The sequence below is a fragment of the Mustela erminea genome, chromosome 11 (assembly GCF_009829155.1).
Source record: "Mustela erminea isolate mMusErm1 chromosome 11, mMusErm1.Pri, whole genome shotgun sequence".
Classification (NCBI taxonomy): Eukaryota; Metazoa; Chordata; class Mammalia; order Carnivora; family Mustelidae; genus Mustela; species Mustela erminea.
Window position 1 is genome coordinate 105,820,686 of NC_045624.1, and position 22,091 is coordinate 105,842,776.

Genomic DNA, 22,091 nt, shown 5'->3' on the forward strand with positions numbered 1-22,091 from the left:
AGATTCTTGCTTCTAAAATATAGAAACCCCTCCCAACCCTTCTCCTATTCTTGACATTGCTAGTAAACATTATTTATTTGCCTCAAATGGATGCAGTTACATATCACTGTCATGCAAAAGAAATTCATTTCCTTTCCGAGTTCAATCTGCCATAAAAATTCACCTTGTTCCCATCTCCCACTCACCTGTCCTTGTGCATTAGTAACTAGTTGACCCGTGACCCCCTGAAGACTGGAGAGAGCATTGCCAAAGGCTTGTGAACTTGCTATGGAGCCCATGGCGGCTGCTGCAGCAGCCTGACTTGCTAGTGGATTATTAACCAGCTGCAAAGAGAGAAAAGATCAGGGTGAAACCACCAAGAGAGGCACAGGCACAGCACACCGTACAACATTCACGTGGGGGAAGGATGGTCCCCCTCCAACTGGTTCATGCAAAGGGCCCGGAACCTCCGGGAGGGAGCCTGCTGAACAAGCTGTGGGCTCTAGGGGAGGTTGGCCATGAGGCCGGGAAGAAAACAGGCTCCACCCACCAGGAGAGAAGGAGGTGGGCCTTGGGGTTAGTGGTGGGCTGTCAGGGTCTTGCCAGGTGGATAAACGATTTTGGAGAAGTCCCTGGATTGTGTCCTCTAGCCTACCTAAAACTCTGGGAAAATGTCTCCTTTCCTTGAGGCCAGCAGACCGAATGTGGATTCACGTAGGTTGGGAGTAGAAGTGGAGAGGAGGAACAGATGTTAGGGATTTCTAACTAAATTCTAAATGAATTTATCATTTTCATTTGTGAGTCGCTCCCCATGGCGAAAGGCAGATGCCTCACTCCACCTTCTTCTCTGAAGGAAACCAAAGTCAGTAGCAATGGAAACCTCCTACCTCTGTGTTCTCAGAGGGGGAGTCCAGGGTTGGGACCTGGGGGGAGGGGCGGCTCATGCCAACCGTGGGATTCAAGGCCAGTGAGGAAGGTCCTTTGGTGATTGGCCAAGTTGAAGCCTAGCTGCTTGCTTTGGACTAGTATGTGGCCTTCCCTGGGTCTCTTCCTGGGACCAGGGTGAATTAGGGAGGAGAATTTGACTTGGGTGGGGGGACCCACTCAAGGAGCAGGGTATAGCTGCCAAAACCCGTTTTTCCATGGAGACCAATTCAATATTCTTTATCCTGCCAATTTTCCACGCCACGGGTTTTCAGGCCTTCTGACCATGAGGCAGAAGTGTAGCTTGAACTAAAATCTGCATTTAGGTTAATGACTAGATATAAATTCAAGAAACATTTAAACTATTTTCACAGTATTGGTTTTGATACATGAATTTCATTTGTATTTATTCTAGGGTGTTATTTTTTCCCATATAGTTCCTCTCAAGTACAACGATTGTTGTGTATAATAATGCATTTTCCATCACCAGTTCCCACATCCATGAAATTCCTGCATTTTAGAAGAAGCCTGCTAAGACTAAGACTTGGAGAAAAAATTAATGCCATACTTAATTCAGGTCCCAGAAGCTTTTCTTCCACGTTCTTCTTTACTTTCTCAATTCTCTTAGTCTTTCTTATTTCTTTCTTTTCCTCATTCCCTCTTTCCCTCAAATTGTATCTTATTGCTTACCTCCTCTGGAAATTTGCCTAGAGTTTTATATCATCCGATGAGGATGGGAAAACTAATTGTCAGGGGAAACATCAAAAGGGACATGAATTTAAGAATTCTTTTTTCATTAATGTGATATCCTTATCTCTCTGGTTTCTTTATTCATCTATAACTGAATTTCACGTAACTAGTTCTACAGAAAATCCCACTGACCTAGTGCATTTTTTTTTTTTTAAAGAAGTGAAAATCCATTTTAAGCTCATTACTTTATGTGTCTTTTGCCTTTATCTCTCTCCTAAAAGACAGGAATGATTTTCTTTTTAAGGAGAAAAAAAATTCTCATTCATCAGCCTCAAAGAAACCCTGTCTCATCCCAGATTACCACCATGGGATTTATAATTCAGGTTGGCTGTGTTCTTGGCTTTCGATGTTCATAGTGTAGATGAGGCAAATAGTGGTGGATGGTAAGTGGAGCCCTCCCTATTTACGGATTGACTACCTTAGGTGAGAGAGTTTGTACCGTGTACCTTTTTTTTTTTTTTTTTCCTTTTTCCCCACTGATGAAGTGAGAAGATCTTTGGGAATACCTTCCTCAAACTGCCCGGACAGACCCTGCCTACAGGCACACTATCTCGGCTCACATGCCATATGCTATGTTTACTCTTCTTTTATGCCATACAAGTTAAAATCACAGTGAAATTCCCCAGGTTCAGAGAGATCTCCAAATATGCTTCTCAATCTCAGAGAAAAATGAAATCATGTGCCGCTTGGTGTTTGTGTCGAATATGCCCTTTTGTCCAGGAGTTTTGGGTGCAAAATTTAAATTGGTACGTGCAGAAAGTTTTCTGAAGAAGAGAGACAGTGATTCCTCCTTAATGAAGAGAAAATATTTTCAGAAGTTGTAAGACATTTCCCTAACATCTAGGTCAGTCAAAAATTCTAAATAGGAAATTATGGAATTACTCTCTGGAGACAGTGGTGTCCTAGGAGAATTCCTTACATTTAGGATTTGAGTGTATGTTCAGCTGTAGTTCCATATATTTGCTGTAAATTCAGACCTTCTACAAAGAATGAATTATGGCTCTGAATATGAAACAAAGTAGCTACTTAAGCCTTCTTGTCATGGGAGCAGGAACAGGTATCCTTGCCTTGTTCTGGAAGGTTGCCAAAGCAGCCACAAACACAAGGATTTTGTTGATTTTTAATGTTTCTTTCCTCTCTATCCTGGTCTTAGTTCCCCCCTCTTTGCTGCCTTTCCCTCTTACTGGAACAAGAGCCAACTCGGTGACTCTCTTCTTTCCTGTCCTGCATCCCTAGGTCTTTGCGAAAGGCGTAGGGACTCTGGGGAGATGCACCCCTGACCCCGGAAGTACAGCTAGAGCTGAAGGCAGGGGCTGTGGTGCATACAGACAGCTGGGACGAGTCGGTCTGCACACTGACAGCCTTTCAGGTGGACCATTGGTGTTGTTGACGGATGCAGCTCTGTAAATATCTTTGGGCTTTTCTATCTGAGACTGCCAAGGCAGGGATGTAATATGCATCGAGATTTGTGGCAGAGATGGGGAGGGAATGGTCGGGAAACCATAAGTGTTTCCTTCATCACCTCCGGTCACGTCACTCTGTATTGTCCCCAGTCATGTCATATTAGCAGTGTTCCTATCAGTCCTTCTCCTTGATTGGAGGCTCGGGGTAGATTTGGACAGCGAGGAGCCCAGGCACAATAAATGTACATAATGAGCAAGTCAACATTCTAGGAAGTCGCTTCCAAGTTTATGCCTTCAGATCTTTCATTGCCGATGTACCTAAGCAGCTAAAGGGTGGCCCTGATGAAGTCCGATTGTATTACATACTTGAATTTTCCACAGACCGGCGACTCAAAAGTCAGGCTGAATTCCGGGGCAGGCTTGTTTATAAATGTGGACGCCCCCCAAGCAAGTGGGAGCAGAGCGCTCGAGTTCTCACACTGCCTCCAAATGGAATCTGCACCGTGAATACATCAAGCTTTAGCTCTATAATTCACAGGTAGTCTAAATACCTTCTAATAGAAAAACTAACTTCTTGAGATAGTTCCCTGCCTCCCCCACAATATTAGAGAGTAACATAACAGGGAAATTTTTAAAAATAGTTTTGCACTGGGGGAGGGGTGGGCATTGCCTCTGAAACCAGACTGCATTGGCTTGTGACCTCTAGCAAATCAGGTCTCATTGTCTCATGGGTAAAAGGAGTATAAAGACGGTACCAGCCACAGAATTACCATGAGGATGAAATGAGCTAATACGGACAAAAGTTTTAGAATAATACTTGACATTTACCACGTTCTGAATACATGCTCACTATCATTCTCACGGTTCATATGGTGCAGGAGGGTTTTGAACTCATCAGTATGTCAGAATTAGGGCTCACCTTTACAAAAATTTTCTCCCTTTGGAAATAATGGGGATGCAGGCAATTGCATTTTCTATTTTGATATTTTAACTGTATTCTCTGATTTTATTTGACTTATTTTTTTAAAAAGTTTATATTTTGGACCTGAGGACATCGAAAAGAAGTACTGAAAACCTGACATTACCTGCTTATCTTGGGCTTTCTGTAGTTGGTTATTTATAGAGAAATTTAGGGGGAAGGCACAGTTCTGACTCTGAGGCCAGGGTTGTTCATGACGGACCAGCAAAAGGGTACTTTTCTAGCATGTTATCCTCATACTTCATTGACAGCATTTGTTGGGTTTCCACAAGGACACCCATTTTGGAGTTTAATTCCTGCCTCGTGTCAAAATATTGTGAATGAATCTATCCCACACTTGCTGATTTGAGAGTGAAGGCATGCAGAAAGATCTGTAAAAATCTTTCCTTAGGATTCGCAATGGTTTATTTCCAAATGGTTTATTTCCAAATATTCCATATCAATATGGATATTGGGTGCTCACTTCATAATGAGAAAAAATCCATATTCCCAGCTCTACAGAGCTTTGTGCTAATCTTTGTTCTCTGAGGTCACTAAATGGTGATGACAAGAAAAACTCGGATAGAGTCTCTTCCAGGAGCATTCGATGATGTCATATGTAGGTCACTGTATAACTGTCACCATAAATTATGTCACTCCCTGATGGAGGGCTGTCTTTCTCCAAGTCCTGCCCCATCTTCTCTTTCTCTGAAAGACTCACAACCTAGAGCCTGGTAAAGAATTCAGGTTTCTTGAATCTGGGCATTAGCAGTCAGAATACTTCTCAGGAGACATTGCTGATTACAGTATTCTATTATTATGAATCTTATTTATGAAAATAAGGCAGGACGATGAGGCACCTGACCTATGGTGTCATATTCTGCTTATGCCTTTATTCCGAGAGGGACCTGTGAATGCAGCAGGCTCAAAACATTTCTTTGGAGCAGAATTGCCCATGATGTATAGTTTTGTCCTACTCCTCGTGAGCTACGTGGATTTCATAGAGCATGGACTGTGGAGCAGCTCTTTTTGCTACTAACTTCTCAATTTAGAACCTGGAAACTGTGGTGCCATTTGTTTTTAAGTGAGGATGTTGATAAATGCATTCATCATCGCTCACTCCCGCAGAAGGTCCTAGAGACTTGCAGGGGCTGCCTGGACACAGGACGGCAAATACGGCTGCCCGAGTTCATTTACGTGCATGAGGTCCTTGTCTTTCTTAGGCTCTAGATGTGACACATATGTCTCTTGGTCTCCTGTGACTCTTAACCGAATCAGTGCTTGCACTCACTACCCTCAAGTCTTCTCTTAAAAGGGGGAGGAAATACCAGTAGACACGTGTTGGAAGGTTGGCCACATTTATTTCAACGACCTATTTGATGAAGGTTTTATCCTACTAGGCTTTCCCCCTAGGTCTCATGATTGTTCTGTGATACAAACAGAAAGTTAGGAATCAAGTTGGAGAGTTTCAGTATCAAGCCTGGCTCTTCCACTCGCTGTCTGCCCGCTTCTGTGCAGTGATGGTGAAGTGTTAGATGCTAACCCTCTGACCCTCTGCCCGTCAGAAGTCTCTGGCTGGAGGGCCTGAGGTTTGCAGGGATGACCTAGGCACCACCATACCCTAAAATATCTTTGGTTCATCAATGTCAAATCACACTGATTTCACTATAGTTTTAGAATAAACTTGATTTTTTTTTAAATTTTTGACAAAACTGTAAGTATAATAACTTCCAAATAATGCTCTACTATCCAGCCACATTCAGTAACTGAGAAATTTTTAATTTATTTTACTTTTTAAAAATTTTTAAAGATTTTATTTATGAATTTGAGAGAGAGAGAGAGAGAGCACAGGCAGGGGGAGCAGCAGAGGGAGGAGAAGCAGGCTCCCCACTGAGCAGGGAGCCTGATGTGAGGCTCGATCCTAGGACCCTGGGATCATGACCTGAGCTGAAGGCAGCTGCTTAACCAACTGAGCCACCTCGGCACCCCAATAGATAAATTTTTAAAGTGATCTCATGTCTGAGGTTCGGGTCCCCAGAACCAGGGTGGAGAAGGGAAGGATTCTGATCCCATAGGGGCTGTGGAGTGTGACTAAGGTTTCAGAGCTGTCCTACCCTAAGGCAAGGAAGCTGGATGCTCTCCCTTGACACTTGATGCTTCCAGTTGAGAGAGAGCCCTTAGGGTCAAGGAAGGGTTGGAAATCAAATCCCTGGCCTTGGTGGCTCTTTGCTCTTGGGGTAAAGTATATATGGGGGGCTGAGGGATGGAAGAAGGGCTGCAGGTGCTGGTTGTTGAAAGCCCCCAAAGGAGTAAAGGCAGCTCACCGAAAAGAGCAATTCCAGGGGACCCGGGTGGGACATTATCATGACCTGTCACAGCGCAAACAACACTTCCTTCCACTCACTATGTCTTCATCCCACAAACACTGGTTCAGCACCCACTGTGTTGTGGGCACAGTATGAGGGGAAACAGTGTGATGACTGATTGATCTGCTCCCTACACTCATGGGGCTTTAAACAGGGAAGAGCCTTTGGTGGAGAGGGAGGAGACATGGGAAAAGATGAGGGATGTCTCACTAAGGAGGGATATCCAGACCTGGAGAGGGTTGTAGTCTGGGGTGGTGTGTCCAAAGAGACCTAGAAGGGGCAGCTCTGAGTCTTTGCACCTATAGTTCCTCCAAGTTGCACAGAAATGTGCCTGGCGAGAGACAAGCCATTCTCCCTGAGAGGATTAAGAGGTGGCATTCTGGAGCCAGACTGTTTGGGGTCTAATTCTGAGTCTGCTAGTAACTGGCTGGTAACTAGCAGCACCGTCTACTACAGTCTGAATGTTAGGGCCCGCTCCTTCATATATTGGCATCTTAACCCCCAAAGATGGAATTAGGAGGAGGGGCTTTGAGGAGGGACTTTACGTCACAAGGGCAGAGCCTTCATGAGTGGGATTAGTGCCTTATAACAGAGACTCTCTAGACACCCCGAGCCCCTTCCACCATGGGAGGACACGGTGAGCAGGTGCTGTGAACCAGGACCAGGGCTCTCTCCAGAGCCTGATGGAGAGGGTGCCTTGCTCATGGACTTCCCAGCTGCTAGAATTGTGAGAAATAAATTTCTGTTATTTATAAGCCGTCCAATCTGTGGTCTCTGAAAGGACTGGCACACTTTCTGCATCCAGGCTCCCTCAGTTTTTGTAAAAGGGGACCATTAGTGGTGGTCATGACGTCACAGGGGTATTGGGAAAAACCACACAGCATATGTAAAACATGGGAGGAATTTCTGGCACACTGTGAGCATGATAGATGTCTTGCTGTAAGAATCTTCCCTCCTGAACTTCGTGCTGTTGTAGGCTTGGGTCCCCTCTGGCCCTCATTCCCTCCAGGGTGGACACACTGGATCCTCAGCTATGTCAGGATGTTCGCATTTGCTGGCTCTACATCCGCAGCTCTCTGCGCTGTCTACATGTCTCCTCCCCCAGGTCACCCCTTAGAGGCACCTGCCTGGACCACCCTATCTGAGAGGTCATTCCCTTTCTTTCAGAGATTTATGCCAAGACATGTATAAGGAAACCGTAGGGTGCCGGGGATTTTTTTCTACGCAGTTTGTGGTGGGATGGGGAGAATGGCGGGAAGGACGAGGCAGTCTTGGGTTGAGCACATGGAAACTGGGTGGTAGACATACACGGTTTGTTTGACTATTTGTTCTACTTTTGTATATACTTGCAATTTTGCCGCCGTAAAGTTTTTTGATAACTCTATTCACTCGCCGTCTTGTCTTCTCGCCTGCTTACCTCATAGTACCAAGAGAGCTTCACAGTCTCATCTGTTTATCCCCATCACCCCTCTCTCTAGAATGTAGATTTCGGCTCATGGGTCTGTCTTGGGCTCCTCCAGCAGTGCCAGGCACCCAGGGGGCCCTTAACCAACGTTTAGTGAATGAATGTAGGAAGGAGTGAGTTGAGAATGTGTAGGCCTGGCCGGGACCTCAGTGGGAGTTTGCCCCTTTATTTAATATTTACAGAAAAGAGCAAACATTTGGGAGGCAAATTCGTCTAAACTCTTCTTTTTTAAAACACAGCACCACACTTAACAGTCTCTCATGGCACGCTGGCTGGACTGGCAGGAGCCTCGAACATGGTGATGCAGTCCTGAGGTTCTGGAATCTTCCCTGGTGTGTCCCTCCCTCCTGTGAGGCAGCCCTTCCAGGCTCCTCTCAGTGGCTCAGAGAGTTTTTGCCAGGAACCCTGGGATCCTCCAGGGTATAAAACTCAATAATGGCAGCCTCTAAAGGTGACAACCCAGGCATTCCCTGGACATTTTAGACCCAAATCCCTAGACATCCCTAGAAACTGTGTGCCTAGAATTGGGTGTGGATAAGGCTGGGTGGAAGGCTTTATCTTTAGGTATCTGGAAGCTGCAGGACAAGGAGGCAGAGAAGGAAGCTTTAATATTTTTATATTTTATATAAAATATATTTTATATTTTTATCCTTGGACTGTGGTGGTGGAATTGGAACTGGGGGTTGGGAGTCTCCTTCCCCAGCCCAGCCACCTAAGCTATATAGAGCAAAGCCCATGTAGACAGCAGCAAGGGTGGGAACAGAAGGGACAGTTTCCCCAGATAAAGATGGATCTATCTGTCGTTGGGCACAAGCCATGATGCTTCGAAGACAGGTGATAGGGTGTGGATCTATTAAGGAGAGATATGTTTTCTCTTCTTGGGGTCCCACTGGAGTAGGACCCAGGAAGTGCTGGGCAACTTGGGCATCTAGATGGTTCATGGCTCCTGATAGTCCTGGATGCAGGGGCAGAAAGGAGACTCTAACCAGATGGGTTCACAAACCCTGAACATCATTGCGGGTGGACAGAGGGGACTCTGCAAGCACAGATGGATGCCCTAGAGACTATTCTAGAAGTACCTTCAAGAGAGAGGTGGATCCTGCAGGGGCCCCCAGGCCCAGGTTACACAGGATGATCAACAGATCTGTAAGGAGGAAGCGGGGACACTGGAGGAAGGGAAGGAAATAAACAAGTGGCCAGCGCACTGTGACTTAGCAACAAACCACGGCAAAGCTCTTCTAAAGGATGCACTTCTCTTTTATTTTTAAATTTGCTGATAAAACAGTCAAGCCCAGAGTTGAGGGGGGAAACAAAACAAAACAAAACACCAGCTTTTAACTCAACCCAATACATCTGATTTTGAAGTAGAGAGGTCAGCATTATGGAAACATACCAACTCTAAATCAGATTTTATCCAAGTTATATGGAGCCCAATACTGTGTTATCACAAGCTTACACATCTCATTTCCTTTTCCGTCTAGTCCTCCATTTAATAACCTGAAAATCTATCCTTTTATTGAGTTTCACGCTATTTTCTTACTTACATACAATAGTGCTCCTCTCACCAATTGCCTATTGTCATGGCACATTAGTTAGGTGAATTTGTTGATATTTCAAAATTACTCTTCCTGTATTTTTTATTCTATCATCCAGTTTAAACAAGTGATCGGGAGCACTCCTGGGATGAAAGAAAAAGGCTTTACTTTTTTTTTTTTTTTTTTTTTTAAGAATAAATTGCTGCGACAGTAGAGTAGTTGGCATTATTCTGGCTCCTAGCTATGGGAATGTACAGTTTAGTTCGTCCCGGACGTACCTAATGTACTTACGGTGCTTCCCCAATAGAAGAATGACAAGGCACGGTCTGCCCTATGGAGCCTCCGGACGATTTTGGACATGATCTGTTTCCTGATGACTATGGTACTGGCTCCAAGCCAGATCACAGGGGCACAGACACAAGGCAAGAGCCTCTGGCCCTAGGTGCTTCCAGTCTGATCCAGAACTGTGGATTTCCACCCTGTAAGAAGGGGGTGCCCCGAGCCCAGGTGAGCCCTCATGAGGCCTCAGGCAAACAGACCACTTGGGAACTGAATTTTAAAGGATTATGAGGAGTTGACTAGGGAAAAGGTGGGATGGGGAGAGAAAACTTCTTGATCAGCAGCGATAGTGGGATTGCAGCTTGGAGGCAAGGGCTGGTGTTTTGGGGACATGGAGCCCCTCAGTTGTCACTTAGACCTTTGGGAAGACAAAGTGGAGAGAGGAAAAGGGCAGAGACGAGGTAAATCATGGGATTATGGAGGGATGACTGTCACTTTAAGGGGCTTGTCCTTCATTCTATAGGCAAGGGTGGAGAGGTGTGATGAGATCTGAACTTGAGAGTCTTTGGAGACGGAGTCCAACTGGGTAGGACTGGGTCAGACTAAGGTAGAGGAGAACAGGAGGCTGCTAGAGCCAGGACAGGGGCAGAGGGTGGCCCTGCACTAGGGGAGGGCAGTGGCTTCCTGTATTCACACACGGAACGAAGTCTGGTTCACGGTTCACTGATTCAGCAAACACTGAGCACCAACTATAAGTCAGGTACTGCTATATGGTCTTTCTCCCCAAAAAGCTTTCAAGGTACGGGGAGGGCAGATACACAGACACATAAATCAAGAGCCAACGGTGCAAATCGCAGTACGCTATCACCTCACACCTGTTAGAATGGCTATCATCCAGAAGACAATGGATAACAGGTGTTGGTGAGAATGTGGAGAAAAGGGAACACTTGTGCCCTCCTTGTGGGAGAATAAATTGGTGCAGCCACTGTAGAAAACAGTATGGAGGTTTCTCAAAAGGTCAAAAACAGGATTACTGGGTCCAGTAATCCAGCAATTCCATTTCTGGATATTTATCCAAGGAATATAAAAACACTCACTAACTTGAAAAGATATATGCAATGGCCGAGATATGGAAACAGCCTAAGGGTCCATTGTGATTCTGTGTGCATGTGTGTACATACATTTATGTATATGTATAATGGAATATTATTTAGCTATAAAAATAATGAAATCTTGCCATGGGCAACAACATGGATGGACCTCAAGTTGCATTATGCTAAGTAAAATAAGTCAGACAAAGAGTAATATTGTATGAATTCACTTACGTATGGAGCAACAAAATCAACAACAACAAAAAAACCAGCTTATAGACACAGGGAACATATTGGTGGTTGCCAATATGGGCGGGTGGGGTGAAATGGATAAAGGGGGTCAAAAGGTTCACACTTCCAGCTACAAAATAAATAAGTCATGGGATGTAATGGCATTGACTATAGTTAATAATACCATGTTGTGTAGCTGAAAATGGCTAAGTGAGTAAATCTTAAAGTTCTCATCCCAAGAAAAAAACAATTTTGTAACTATGTGTGATGCTGGATGTTAACGAGACTGATGATGGTGATCATTTTGTAATCCATACAAATATCAAATCATTACGTTCTACACCTGAAACGATATGATGTTATATGTCAATTATACATCAATTTAAAAAAAGAACCAATGAGTATGAGCCAGGCTAGGGATATGCTCAGTTAGCTGTGGGAACACTGGAGAACTGACTAGTTCAGTGGGGGAAGAGGGATGTCAGGGAAGCTTCCCGAAGTAACTGACAGGAGCTCAGTCCTGAAAAAATGGCAGATCGACAAAGCAGACAAAAGAAGAAGGGCAGATAGAATAGAAGAATAAGTATGAAGTTATGGAAACATCAGAATGCCTGCTGGTGTGTTCTGAAGGGCCAGAGCACAGTTAGGGCAGGAAATGGGGTTAGGAAAATTCTGGGTGGGGTTCTGAAGGCAGAGCAAGAAGGTGGGAAGATAAAAATTAGGAAGCACACATGCCTATGTATCTATGGTACAGAGCATTTCCTGAGTGATTTCACTACAAGTTGTTGCTATGAAAGTACCTGAATATTACCATTCATGGAGATAGTTCAGTAGCCTTGCGGCACAGGAAGCAACACTACTTATAGTAATTGAGTCATAAAATCCTATCATGTATTTTATATAAAGGGAAACCTAAACTGCTGACTGACCAAAAATTAACCATTGAATTTTGATTAATAAAAAACAAGTCATCATCTTTTAAAATACAGAATGTTCTCTGTTATGAAAAATTACAAAGATGGATGGTAAGTGATACATTGTATCTGTGTATTCACCTTGGTATCCACAACTGGGTCCCTGTGTGAAGACTGAGCTGTGAATTCAGAAATTATAATTTTATAGATTAATTATACAGGTTGCATTAGTTTATAAGACTTTAGGTCTCTGACATGCTGCGCAGAGAAGATGGAAGTCTTTATTTACTTTGGACTTATTTTACTTCTGAAAACATATATATTGTATGGGTAGATAGTAATGTTACTATTGAAACTCACGAAACTTTTTATTAAGTGCAAACCAGTTAAACTCACCACTTAGGAGGAACAAAGCATATGCTTCTTTTTCCTTTCATCCCCATAGGCACATTGGGTACAAAAATGTGCTTGTAACTGTTACACATTATATCGTGGTTTGATCCTTCCACTGGCAAATGGGAAGTCTGTTTCAATTGTTACTGATTTTTATTATTATGCATAATGGCTTGCTTGCCTCATAAAACGGATTCACTGAACAGCTGTTGCACACAAAAGCTAGTCAGAAGAAATGTTACGCTTCCCACAAAACAATACGACTATGGTTGAGTCACTCATGCATGTCCTTTTCCCCAAGGACAGCAAATCAGCAGAAATCAACCCATTTCCTGTTGGTCTGCCATTGACCCTTTACAACTTCTACTTCCCTGGATTCACAATAAGGGTCAGATGGACCATTTAAACTCAAAGATGAAGAAAATGCCATTTTTGGTCAGGTCACCCCCATCTCCTTCTGCAGAGGTGTGCTAAAACCTGGGAAGAGTTCCTTCCTTCCCTGTAAAGAGTCGACAGAGATTTGTGGCAGATGTGGGCATGTCTGCCTATCCTAAGAGCCCCCACCCGTGCCAGACCCATGGCAGCCTCCGTGCCCAGAAGAGAACTTTTGCCATTAGGAAAAACGAATGGTCCAAATTATTAAAGGAAATACGATTCTGTAGAAAGAAGAAGATAAGTACATGAACGAGAAAGCAAAAAACATGGCCAGAATGCTCAGAGGTAAATAAAATTCTTCTGCGCTCACAAAATATATTGGTTATAGGTTGTTCTAAAAACATTAAGCTAACAGTAAGAACCACTACCTGTAGGAGCCGTAAGCCAGGAAAATATAAAAAGTTGTTGTATAGATCGTTCGGGAAGTTTCCATTAATAAAACGGAACATAGGTTAAAAAACATAAAGCTTAATCTCACCAAGAGCAAAAGCAAAGCTGGGTCAGAATTTTCCGCGTGGAGGGAGAAGAGAGCGGAAAGTCCCTGGAGAAATCAATCCACCCACTCAGCAAGGAGAAAAATCGGTTCAAAAATTTCTGGCCAATAATGGTAACTTCTGAGCACTGAGTGGCCCTGCATTTATAGGCAGAAACCAGGCAACCAGGAAGGGACGAGGGAATGTGCAGAAACAGCGAGAAGTCAGGGCGCACAGGGACTCCCTCCAGAGTCTGCAGCTGACGGGGTCTGTGTGGGCCTCCACGCCTGCCCAAGCTCCATTTGCTGGTCTGTGAAATAAGAAGGTTGAACTAGATCCACTAGATCAGTGGTTCTTGAAAATGGTCCCCGAAGGGCAGCTAAGCTGCTGCAGTTTTGGGTACGTGTGTTATGGAGTTTGCCTTTCCTAATGGACACCCCTGATGAACAGTAAGGCTTACCCATCCATCATCCCCCTGGCTGCCTGCAGGCCTGGAGAATTCATGATTTCCTACCTCCACTAATAGCTCTGCTGGGTTTGGGTTTCCAGCCCGCTCCAAGAATGTTCAGTCTCTGGAGCAGACTGGAGAAAGGCTTTTCTAGGATAGTGGTTCCCGGCACAGGTCCTGGGACTAGCACCATTGGCATCACAGGGGAACTGTGCAAAATGTAAATTCTTGGCTTCATCCCAGACCTGCTGAATCAGAACCTCTAAGGGGGAGTGGCAATCATCTGGGTTTTAACAGCAACCTAGAGGGTGCTAGCTAAGGCACACTAAGGCCTGGGAACCCTGAACAAGATGATTTCCAAGATTCCATCAAACAGTAAAAATCTATGGTGATGCTAAAACGATGGAAAAATATTTGGAACAATGCTATACTCTTTCCAGTTCTCTTCCTGTAAGAGGTACAAAATGTTTTCTAGATCTGCCCTGGCATGTGGGGACTTAGTGCTGGAAATATGTTTAGGTCAGGGCTTAAAGCAATTTCCCAAAATGACCATGCTGTTCATTGACTTCTGGGCTGGTGGCCAGCAGCCGCCAGGCAGCAGTGGGAGGGTGTAGCACATGGTTGTAGCACATGGTTGAGGTGGGGGGCTACCGGCCTCCCCAACACGATCAGAGCAATCCCAATGTTCTATCACTGAGATCAGCAGTAGAATTTTAAATCTGTGATAGAGCTTTAATAAAAAAACTAATTACGTGGGGGCAGGATGTCTGGGTGGCTCAGTCATTTAAGCATCTGCCTTCAGCTGAGGTCATGATCCTGGGGTCCCGGGAGCAAGCCCAGAATCGGGCTCTCTGCTCAGCGGGGAGCCTGCTTCTGCTTCTGTCTCTACCTCCTACTCTGCTTGCACACGCTATCAAATAAATAAATAAATAGTCTTGAAAAAACCTGATTACTTGGTATTAAAAGATAAATTACCACAAGCCAACCAAAAAAAGGCTTTCAAGGACAAGAACAAAGAAAGACTAAGAACTGGCATATTCCAGTTCTGCCTGAATACAGAGGAAAACCACCGCTGAAGTGGGGCAGGAGGGCTGGTCACCACTAGGAAACCTGGGTGGACGCACCTGCTGGGGATTAGCCTCAGAGTCTCTTTAGTATAAAACTCCCATTCTTTAGGTTTGGAGGGATATATTCCTGGGCTTGGATGATAGAAAGTTTTCCTCATGCTTTGTTTGAGTTTTCAGATTAGCATGTATGCTGTTTACTTCTTGTTTGGTACATGACTTTAAAAAAAATAAGAGTACTTTTTTTTGTACTTGATATCCTGTGTTTCTATATTGTAGTACACAAAGGAAAAATAAAGCAAAATGGCCAAGAGTTAAAAAAAAAAAAAGAAGGGAAAAAAATAAAAATTTAGAGATGATTATACAATCATTTTATAGAAAATATCACTGAAAATACAGAAATAGAAGATGAAAAAAATCACATTAAATAAGCAGGTTTACTTCCTCTAAATTTTGGTTTCAAGAACTTGGACACATTAAGTAAGATAGATTTTGTTGTTGTTGCTGTTGTTGTTTGTTTTTTGTTTTAAGAAAAGAGGCATGAAGTGAAAAGGGGAAATGTACTTTCAAAGGACTTATCAAAATAATGTGGAAGTCTATGATGTCTTTCTTTAGAGCGCTACATGCTAGAAGCAATGAAATTTTGGTGGAACCCTTGAGAATTACAGCAATTCCCTAAGTGTGCTTAATAGGACTCTGGTCTTGGGATTTGCTTTAGAATAAAAGGTCTGGGAGTCAAATAGTTTTGGGAAACATTGCAGGAAGCATCTGCCTCTAGGTGATGGATGGTGTATCTTGGTATGGTAATGGTTCTGGAAATTGCCCACAGGTAAAGAAACCTGTTCATCTTATTGAACTCAGCATTCCCCAACATTTGATTGTATTGTCCCCTTTGCCACTAATGTCCCGAGAACTTGCGTTTCATGGTGTGCCATCTAAGAAAAGTTGGGTGATGTTATTACTTGGTCGTCCACAGATTTATCAAATGGGCTAGTGCAAGAAGCTTGCAATCCACCTGGCTAGTCTCATCTATGATAACTAAAGGAAAGACTATATTCCAAACCCAGATGCTCCACAAACCATCTAAGTCTGAACAAAATTCCCTCTGGTACTTTTGCAAATGTTCATGCAGACTGGTTAAGATAAAATTCATGGATTGAAAAAGAATCCTGGAGATCGCGCACACTTTGAGAATTCACAAACACATATGTGTTACCATTAAGTGAGCAGGATGATAATACTTTCAAATTACCATTAGGGCGAAAGTATCACTGTTAAGTGACCATGATGGTGTCCTCACTATTAACACCTGCTGTGGCCCAAGATGTGACCTGCTGAGGTCAGGATGGACTGGAGTGCAGGAGAAACCAAGCCCTTGTGTTAGAGAAGAAACCCACGTGAAGGGAGGGCTATCCTCGTACACAGCACTGTGTGTGTCCATGTGTGTCTATTTTGAAGGCTACGCATTTTGAACTTGCCTCACTTGCCTAATTCTGGCTTGAAAATAAATACTCTAGTCTTTTTTTTTTTTTAAGTTTTTAAAATTTATTTGTCAGAGAGAGAGAGAACACAAGCAGGGGGAGTGGCAGGCCGAGGGAGAAGGAGACTCCCTGCTGAGACTGGTGATGTGGGACTCGATTCCAGGATTCTGGAATCATGAGCTGAGCTGGAGACAGATGCTTAACCAACTGAGCCACCCAGGTGTCCTTTTATTATTATTATTTTTATTTTTAAAATTATTTTTATTATCATTTTATTTATTATTTATTATTATTATATTATTATTTTTATTTTGTTATTTTCTATTGTGTGTGCCCTAAAGATAATTGCTAAGCAGAGTGGGGAAGTAACCAGGAAAGCTTTTGTTTTGTTTTTAAAACATCCATGGTAACGAAACCAAGAAAAATATATTTTCATATATCCAGGACATTATATAGTTAAGAAAAAAATATTTTGGGGCAATAAGAAGCAAATTCACCAATTCACATTTGGTTTTCATTTTCCTTATTTTCTGTCACCATAGCATTTTTTTTTTTTTTTTGAAACCTTGGCAGCTAAATATATTTCCATCTCTGGATGGGTTGCTTTATCTTACAATTACAAAAAAGGTGAGTTACTCAAAGGTATTGGTTTGGCTATATCCAAAGTCCTGAAAAAATAAAGTTTCCTTAATACAAAATATAATCATTGTAAATTATAATGAAATATCACAATTAAAAAGCCTGGTTCTAAAATAACTCCATTTTGTATTTTATTAATATTTTAGAGAGGGAATAGAGGGGTGGAAAGAAAGAGAGAGAATCTCAAATAGATTCCATGCTGAGAGCAGAGCCAAACTCGAGGCTTGATCTTACAACCCTGAGATCGATGACTTGAGCCAGAATCAAGAGTTGGTGGCTCAACTGACTGAGACACCTAGGCTCCCCACCCATCTTGTTTGAGAGCTTTGTCATTGTCAAGGTTATTTTGAAGCATGTCAGAATAAAACCAAAGCATGTGGATTTATTGCTCTGGGAAATAAACTTATTCAAAACACAAGAGAATCATGTATTACTGTCTTTTCTCCTAATTATCTCTTGAGTGTTTAGAAAAGTAACAGGATACAGGGACTTCTATATTTCTATATTTGAAAACAAGTAACACTAGTTTTCCTTCCCATAGCCATTGTTACTCCCGCTAGGACCACCATGGACACAGTTTTCTGCAGCAAACATCTTCACAGGGAGGGGTAGGGGGGGAGTCAGTAAACTGATGGCTATAGATGTCTACAAATTGCCCAAAGTAAAACAGTAAAACTATGGTAAGTAAACCCAGGAAATGTCCTGAAAATTGCATTCCATTTCAGAAAATTTTTGAAACAATCCTATAATTTTCTAATGCACTTCCCTTCTGTGAACTTTGTCACCTAGTATTCAAATAGCAATCACGGAATACATTATAAAATAGGTTATTTCAAGAAAAAATGATTTTGAATATAAAAGGGGGTTAATGTACCAGCCATTAATTTAACTGAAGAGATAGAATATGGACTTGGCAGAAAAATCAGGTCTTTGCCCCCACTTTCTTGTTTTTGTTTTTCTTGGAAGAAGAAGATCAGGGAATTCAATTCACCATTAAGAGGGCCTTCCACAGCCAACTTTTCTTGGTTTAAAAAATCATTTTGGCAATCAAACAAGGATACTAACAGGACATTCAAATAATAGAAGCAAGGAGGTGATTCTTATTGGTTGGGAGGAATGGTGGAGTTGCCCCCTCTGGTCCTGCCCGGGGTGGTTCAGTTCTCCACATGAGCGCTGCACAAGGCAGGGAAAACCCTCACCCAGAAAGCGGTTGTGGGGTCAGTTCTTGCTTTCGGCCAAATACCTCTTCATTCCCTTCCATATAAAGGCTGGAGAAACATGTATTTTGCTCCTCGATGGAGGGGCCATAAAGAGAGAGATTATGATTTCCTAGAAATAACTGCTTTGGGGAGGGTCCCTTTATCTTCATGTTCTGAGTAAACAATACGAAGTGATTTTTAGACAGTTGGGATGGTTACTTTTGAGACAGGAGGCCAGTGGACTAGAAGCAGCATCAGCAATCAGACGGCCACGTCAGACATGCACATTGAGGGCAGTAGCTGAATTCTGCGTCCATTCTGTGACTTCTACAGGTAGCTCAGTGTCTGACATTCAAAGGACCTTATTAATGTTTGATTAAAGCATGATTCTCCACTATCAAGACAGCAGGTTAAGAACCACTGTATCAAAGACAACTGCTTTGGTCAGAAATTATTTTTTATCCCAAAGGACAAAGCTAAGTAACTGGGCCTGGATCATCAGTTCTGTTGTTTGGAGGCAGGAAACCTTCAACATTGTGGAGGTTCCTCTGGATACAAAATACGCCCCCAGCATAACAACTGAGGGCCGGCATTCCAATGCAATCCCCTATTCTTTAAAGGGGAATAATAATGGATTTGTTGGAGCCAAAATGGAATTGTAGGCAGTACCTACTCTCAGCTACATAAACTGTGAAATGCAAGCCACGTTTCTCTGGGTTCTGCCATTGTGACATATGTTCAAAGTTGGGAAGATGGACAATAACGTCAGGATTGCGAGTGCCTTCTCATGGAGACAACCCAGCGTGGAGAGAAGAGCAGTGCTGTCTCCTGGGTGCTTCCTGGAGGATGACTTGGGTCCAATGGCTTCCCATTCCCCCAGCAGCAGGTGCTCCATGTGGGCTCAAAAGGGCCTTTTGGTACAACTGGTCCCAGGAAGCGTGTGCTCCCAGTTGACCTACATCTCCTCTGAACAGTCCGTGCTCAAGCTTAGACTGTTTTTACTCCACTTTCAAGACTGATGTCATGAGCCCAATAAAAGGGGAGAAGCAGGGGGAGCCCAGCAATGACTCTTCCAATCATCTCCTAACTGCCCTGTGGGCCATGACTTCAAAGACCTTTTTGTGTTGAAGATAAACTGGAAGTCAACCATCTACCTGAGGATTATGCACGGGGTAAGTGTGCTCCTGTGTATCCTTCCACTAATCCAATTTATGTCTGGTTTTTTTTGCATTTTTTTCAGAAAGTTAAAGAAGGGATTGTAAAGAAGGCGAGACTCATCGACAGCCATTATGGAGATAAGGTGACCTTTCCCTTATTGTCCAGGCTCTGTGATTTTGCCATAGAAACCATCTTAAACATTTGCTGATATCACCCTCCCATTTAAAATCCTTGCTGGTTCCCCTCTGGACTTTGAATAACATCTCACCTCTTTGGGATGACACAAAAGGGCATTCAAAGCCTGGCCCAAACTGATAATTCTGACTTCATCTCCATTCTGCATCAGGTATCAGAGGGCTAGACTAAAATAGTTGAGCTCTGGAGTCCTGTTGTCTGGGTTCTAAACAAGGCTCCAGCAGCCTATCACCTTGACTGAGTCACAGGTGGGTTGGACAGGAAGCCAACTTTGAGACTGCTGGTCAAGGACAAGGACTGTCTGCCTTTGGGGCTGACCTCTGAGGGAGGGCAGGGTAGAAGCAGGAGTGAGGAGACATCCAGCTGGGACACCGGCCTGATGTCACTGCCAACCCCATGAGGAAGCTTTGGAGCTAGAAGTGTCCATAAGAGAGGCCAGAGTTGAACCTTTGAACTCCCACATGGATAGGTCCCTGGATGTGGACCATCCTGGAAGGGCCTTGGGCAAGGCTTTGGATGAGGAGGTTTCTCTGCAACTGAGGCCATGCCAGAGGGGCTGTTGGGAGCTGAAGCCTGTGTGACAAGAGCATTCCCAAGCAGCCAGGGTGACAGGTCTTCAACACCCCTTCGCCACTCTGACTAACTCGTTGCTCCAGGAGACCCCAGCACGCTCTCACATCTTCGGGCCTCTGACTGGAATACTTCCCTATCACTGGCGAGCTTCTTCCCAGCCCGAAGCCGACACGATCCCCCCTCCAATGTGTATCCCCAGGCTGAATGAATTGCTACCTACCCGTTACTCCCATTGCACTTTGTATATGACTCTAATAGAATATTTATCTTATTATAATTAATTATAGTCATAATTAACTATAGCCTGGTCTGATCCCCTCCCATTCCCCCAGGACCATGAGCAGAGCAATGCAAGGGTAGAGACATGTCTTTCTCCTCTTATCTCCTCCCTGTACTTCCGGCACGGAGCACATAGGCTTGTCAGGAAAGCAATGTGTGTTTGCTGAATGAATATACGAAAAAGAGGAGGGTCATTTGTGACACACTCAGCTCTTCCTCCTGTAAGGATTTAAGATTTACAGAAACCATTGTTTCCTTCTACATCTTTGCCCTGAGAAGGTCCTGGGTTAAGTTTAATGAGCAACTGTAGAAATGCTATCCGCCTTGGCACTGAGTGTCTTATGTTCTTTTTATACTGCATGGATTTGGGTGTTTGTTTTATTGACTCTACTTCTGAGATTGTATGTTTTCGATCCTACATCCTCTCAGATCACTTTTGGAAGCAGGCAGGTATAAATTACATATATGCAAATAGCAACATGGCCTTCAAAACATGTGGCTAGTACTACCTGATGAAATTCATCCCTCCACTTATAAGCATTTGTTACAAAATGCAGAGCTTCTAAATGTGTTCTGAGTCACCTCGTCCCAATATAATTTGCTCCCATCTGATATTTACAGGGGCATAGCTAAGATATGGTGGGGATCTTGCCTAAATTTGGCCCACACAGCAGAAACATAAATGCTGAAACAAAGGGGAAGTAAGTGGAACCATCCATTCAGCATGTGTTTACTGAGTGCCTGGCATTTTCTAGGTAATTCGGTTGGAATAAAGGGCAAGATCAATGTGGGGGACAAAGTGCCTCCAGTCTAGTTGAGTGAAGACAGGCTTAAATGGGTAAGCAACAGGCGAGATCACAGTAGGCAGTGGAAAGTGCAAAGGAGAAATCAGAACAGGAAAAGGTGTTAGAGGGACTGATGGTGGGAAGAGGGAACACCTGCTTTCGATAGGGAAGCTGGGAAAGATTTTTGTGAGAAGGTGGGATTTGAAGTGAGAATTTAGAAAGAGAGAAGCTAGCCATGTAAATGTCTGGACATAGAACTGTGCATATGAGGGACAGCAAGTGCAAAGGTCCAGAGGCAGAAACAAGCAAGGCTGTTTACAAGCCCTATGCTTGAAAACATGCATAATTATTGGGATATTAGTTATTTCAATTTATAGCCAGTACATATGGCAATTAAAAAAAATATATTTTATTTATTTATTTGACAGAGAGAGAGAGAGATCACAAGTAGGCAGAGAGGCAGGCAGAGAGAGAGGGGGGAAGCAGGCTCCCTGTTGAGCAGAGAGCCCCATGTGGGGCTCGATCCCAGGACCCTGAGACCACGACCCGAGCCGAAGGCAGAGGCTAAACCCACTGAGCCACCCAGGCGCCCCCATATGGCAATTTTTTAAGAAAATTAAATTTTAAATTTTAAAAATTTTTTTCACAAAGAGAGAGAATTTCAAGCAGGCCGCACACTCAGGGCACAACCGAACGCAGGGCTTGATCTCATGACCGTGAGGTCATGACCTGAGCTGAAATCAAGAATCAGACACTTAACCAACTGAGCCACCTAGGTGTCCAGGCAAAATTTTTTACCTTGGTAAAGAATCACAAAAAGACGCCTGCAGACTCCTAATGACTTCCATTCCCACAGACTTCAGCCTCAGCCATGAGTGTGAGCCTGTTCTGGGCTGCAGCATGCTTTGTTAAAACTTTTAAGAACTTGATAAGGTTTTCACCATAGTGATCTGTCGTTGCTATTTGCAAGAAAGGAAGCATCCCGGCTGTGGTGGCTAGCCCAAGCTCCAGAGCGGTTTGGGGAACTCCACCCTTGAAGGACAACTGTATCCTTCGAGCCGCTCCAATTTTGTG

General features: G+C 43.5%; 1 protein-coding gene across 2 annotated transcripts in view; it reads right to left on the reverse strand.

The window, feature by feature from the left end:
- The window catches only part of POU6F2 (POU class 6 homeobox 2), a 370,943-nt gene that overhangs the window by 53,735 nt on the left and 295,117 nt on the right, over positions 1 to 22,091 (reverse strand). For both annotated transcript variants that reach the window (XM_032305906.1, XM_032305905.1), the window contains exon 6: positions 186 to 323. In XM_032305906.1, coding sequence (XP_032161797.1) covers positions 186 to 323 — 138 coding nt within the window. The remainder of the gene's footprint in view (positions 1 to 185; positions 324 to 22,091) is intronic.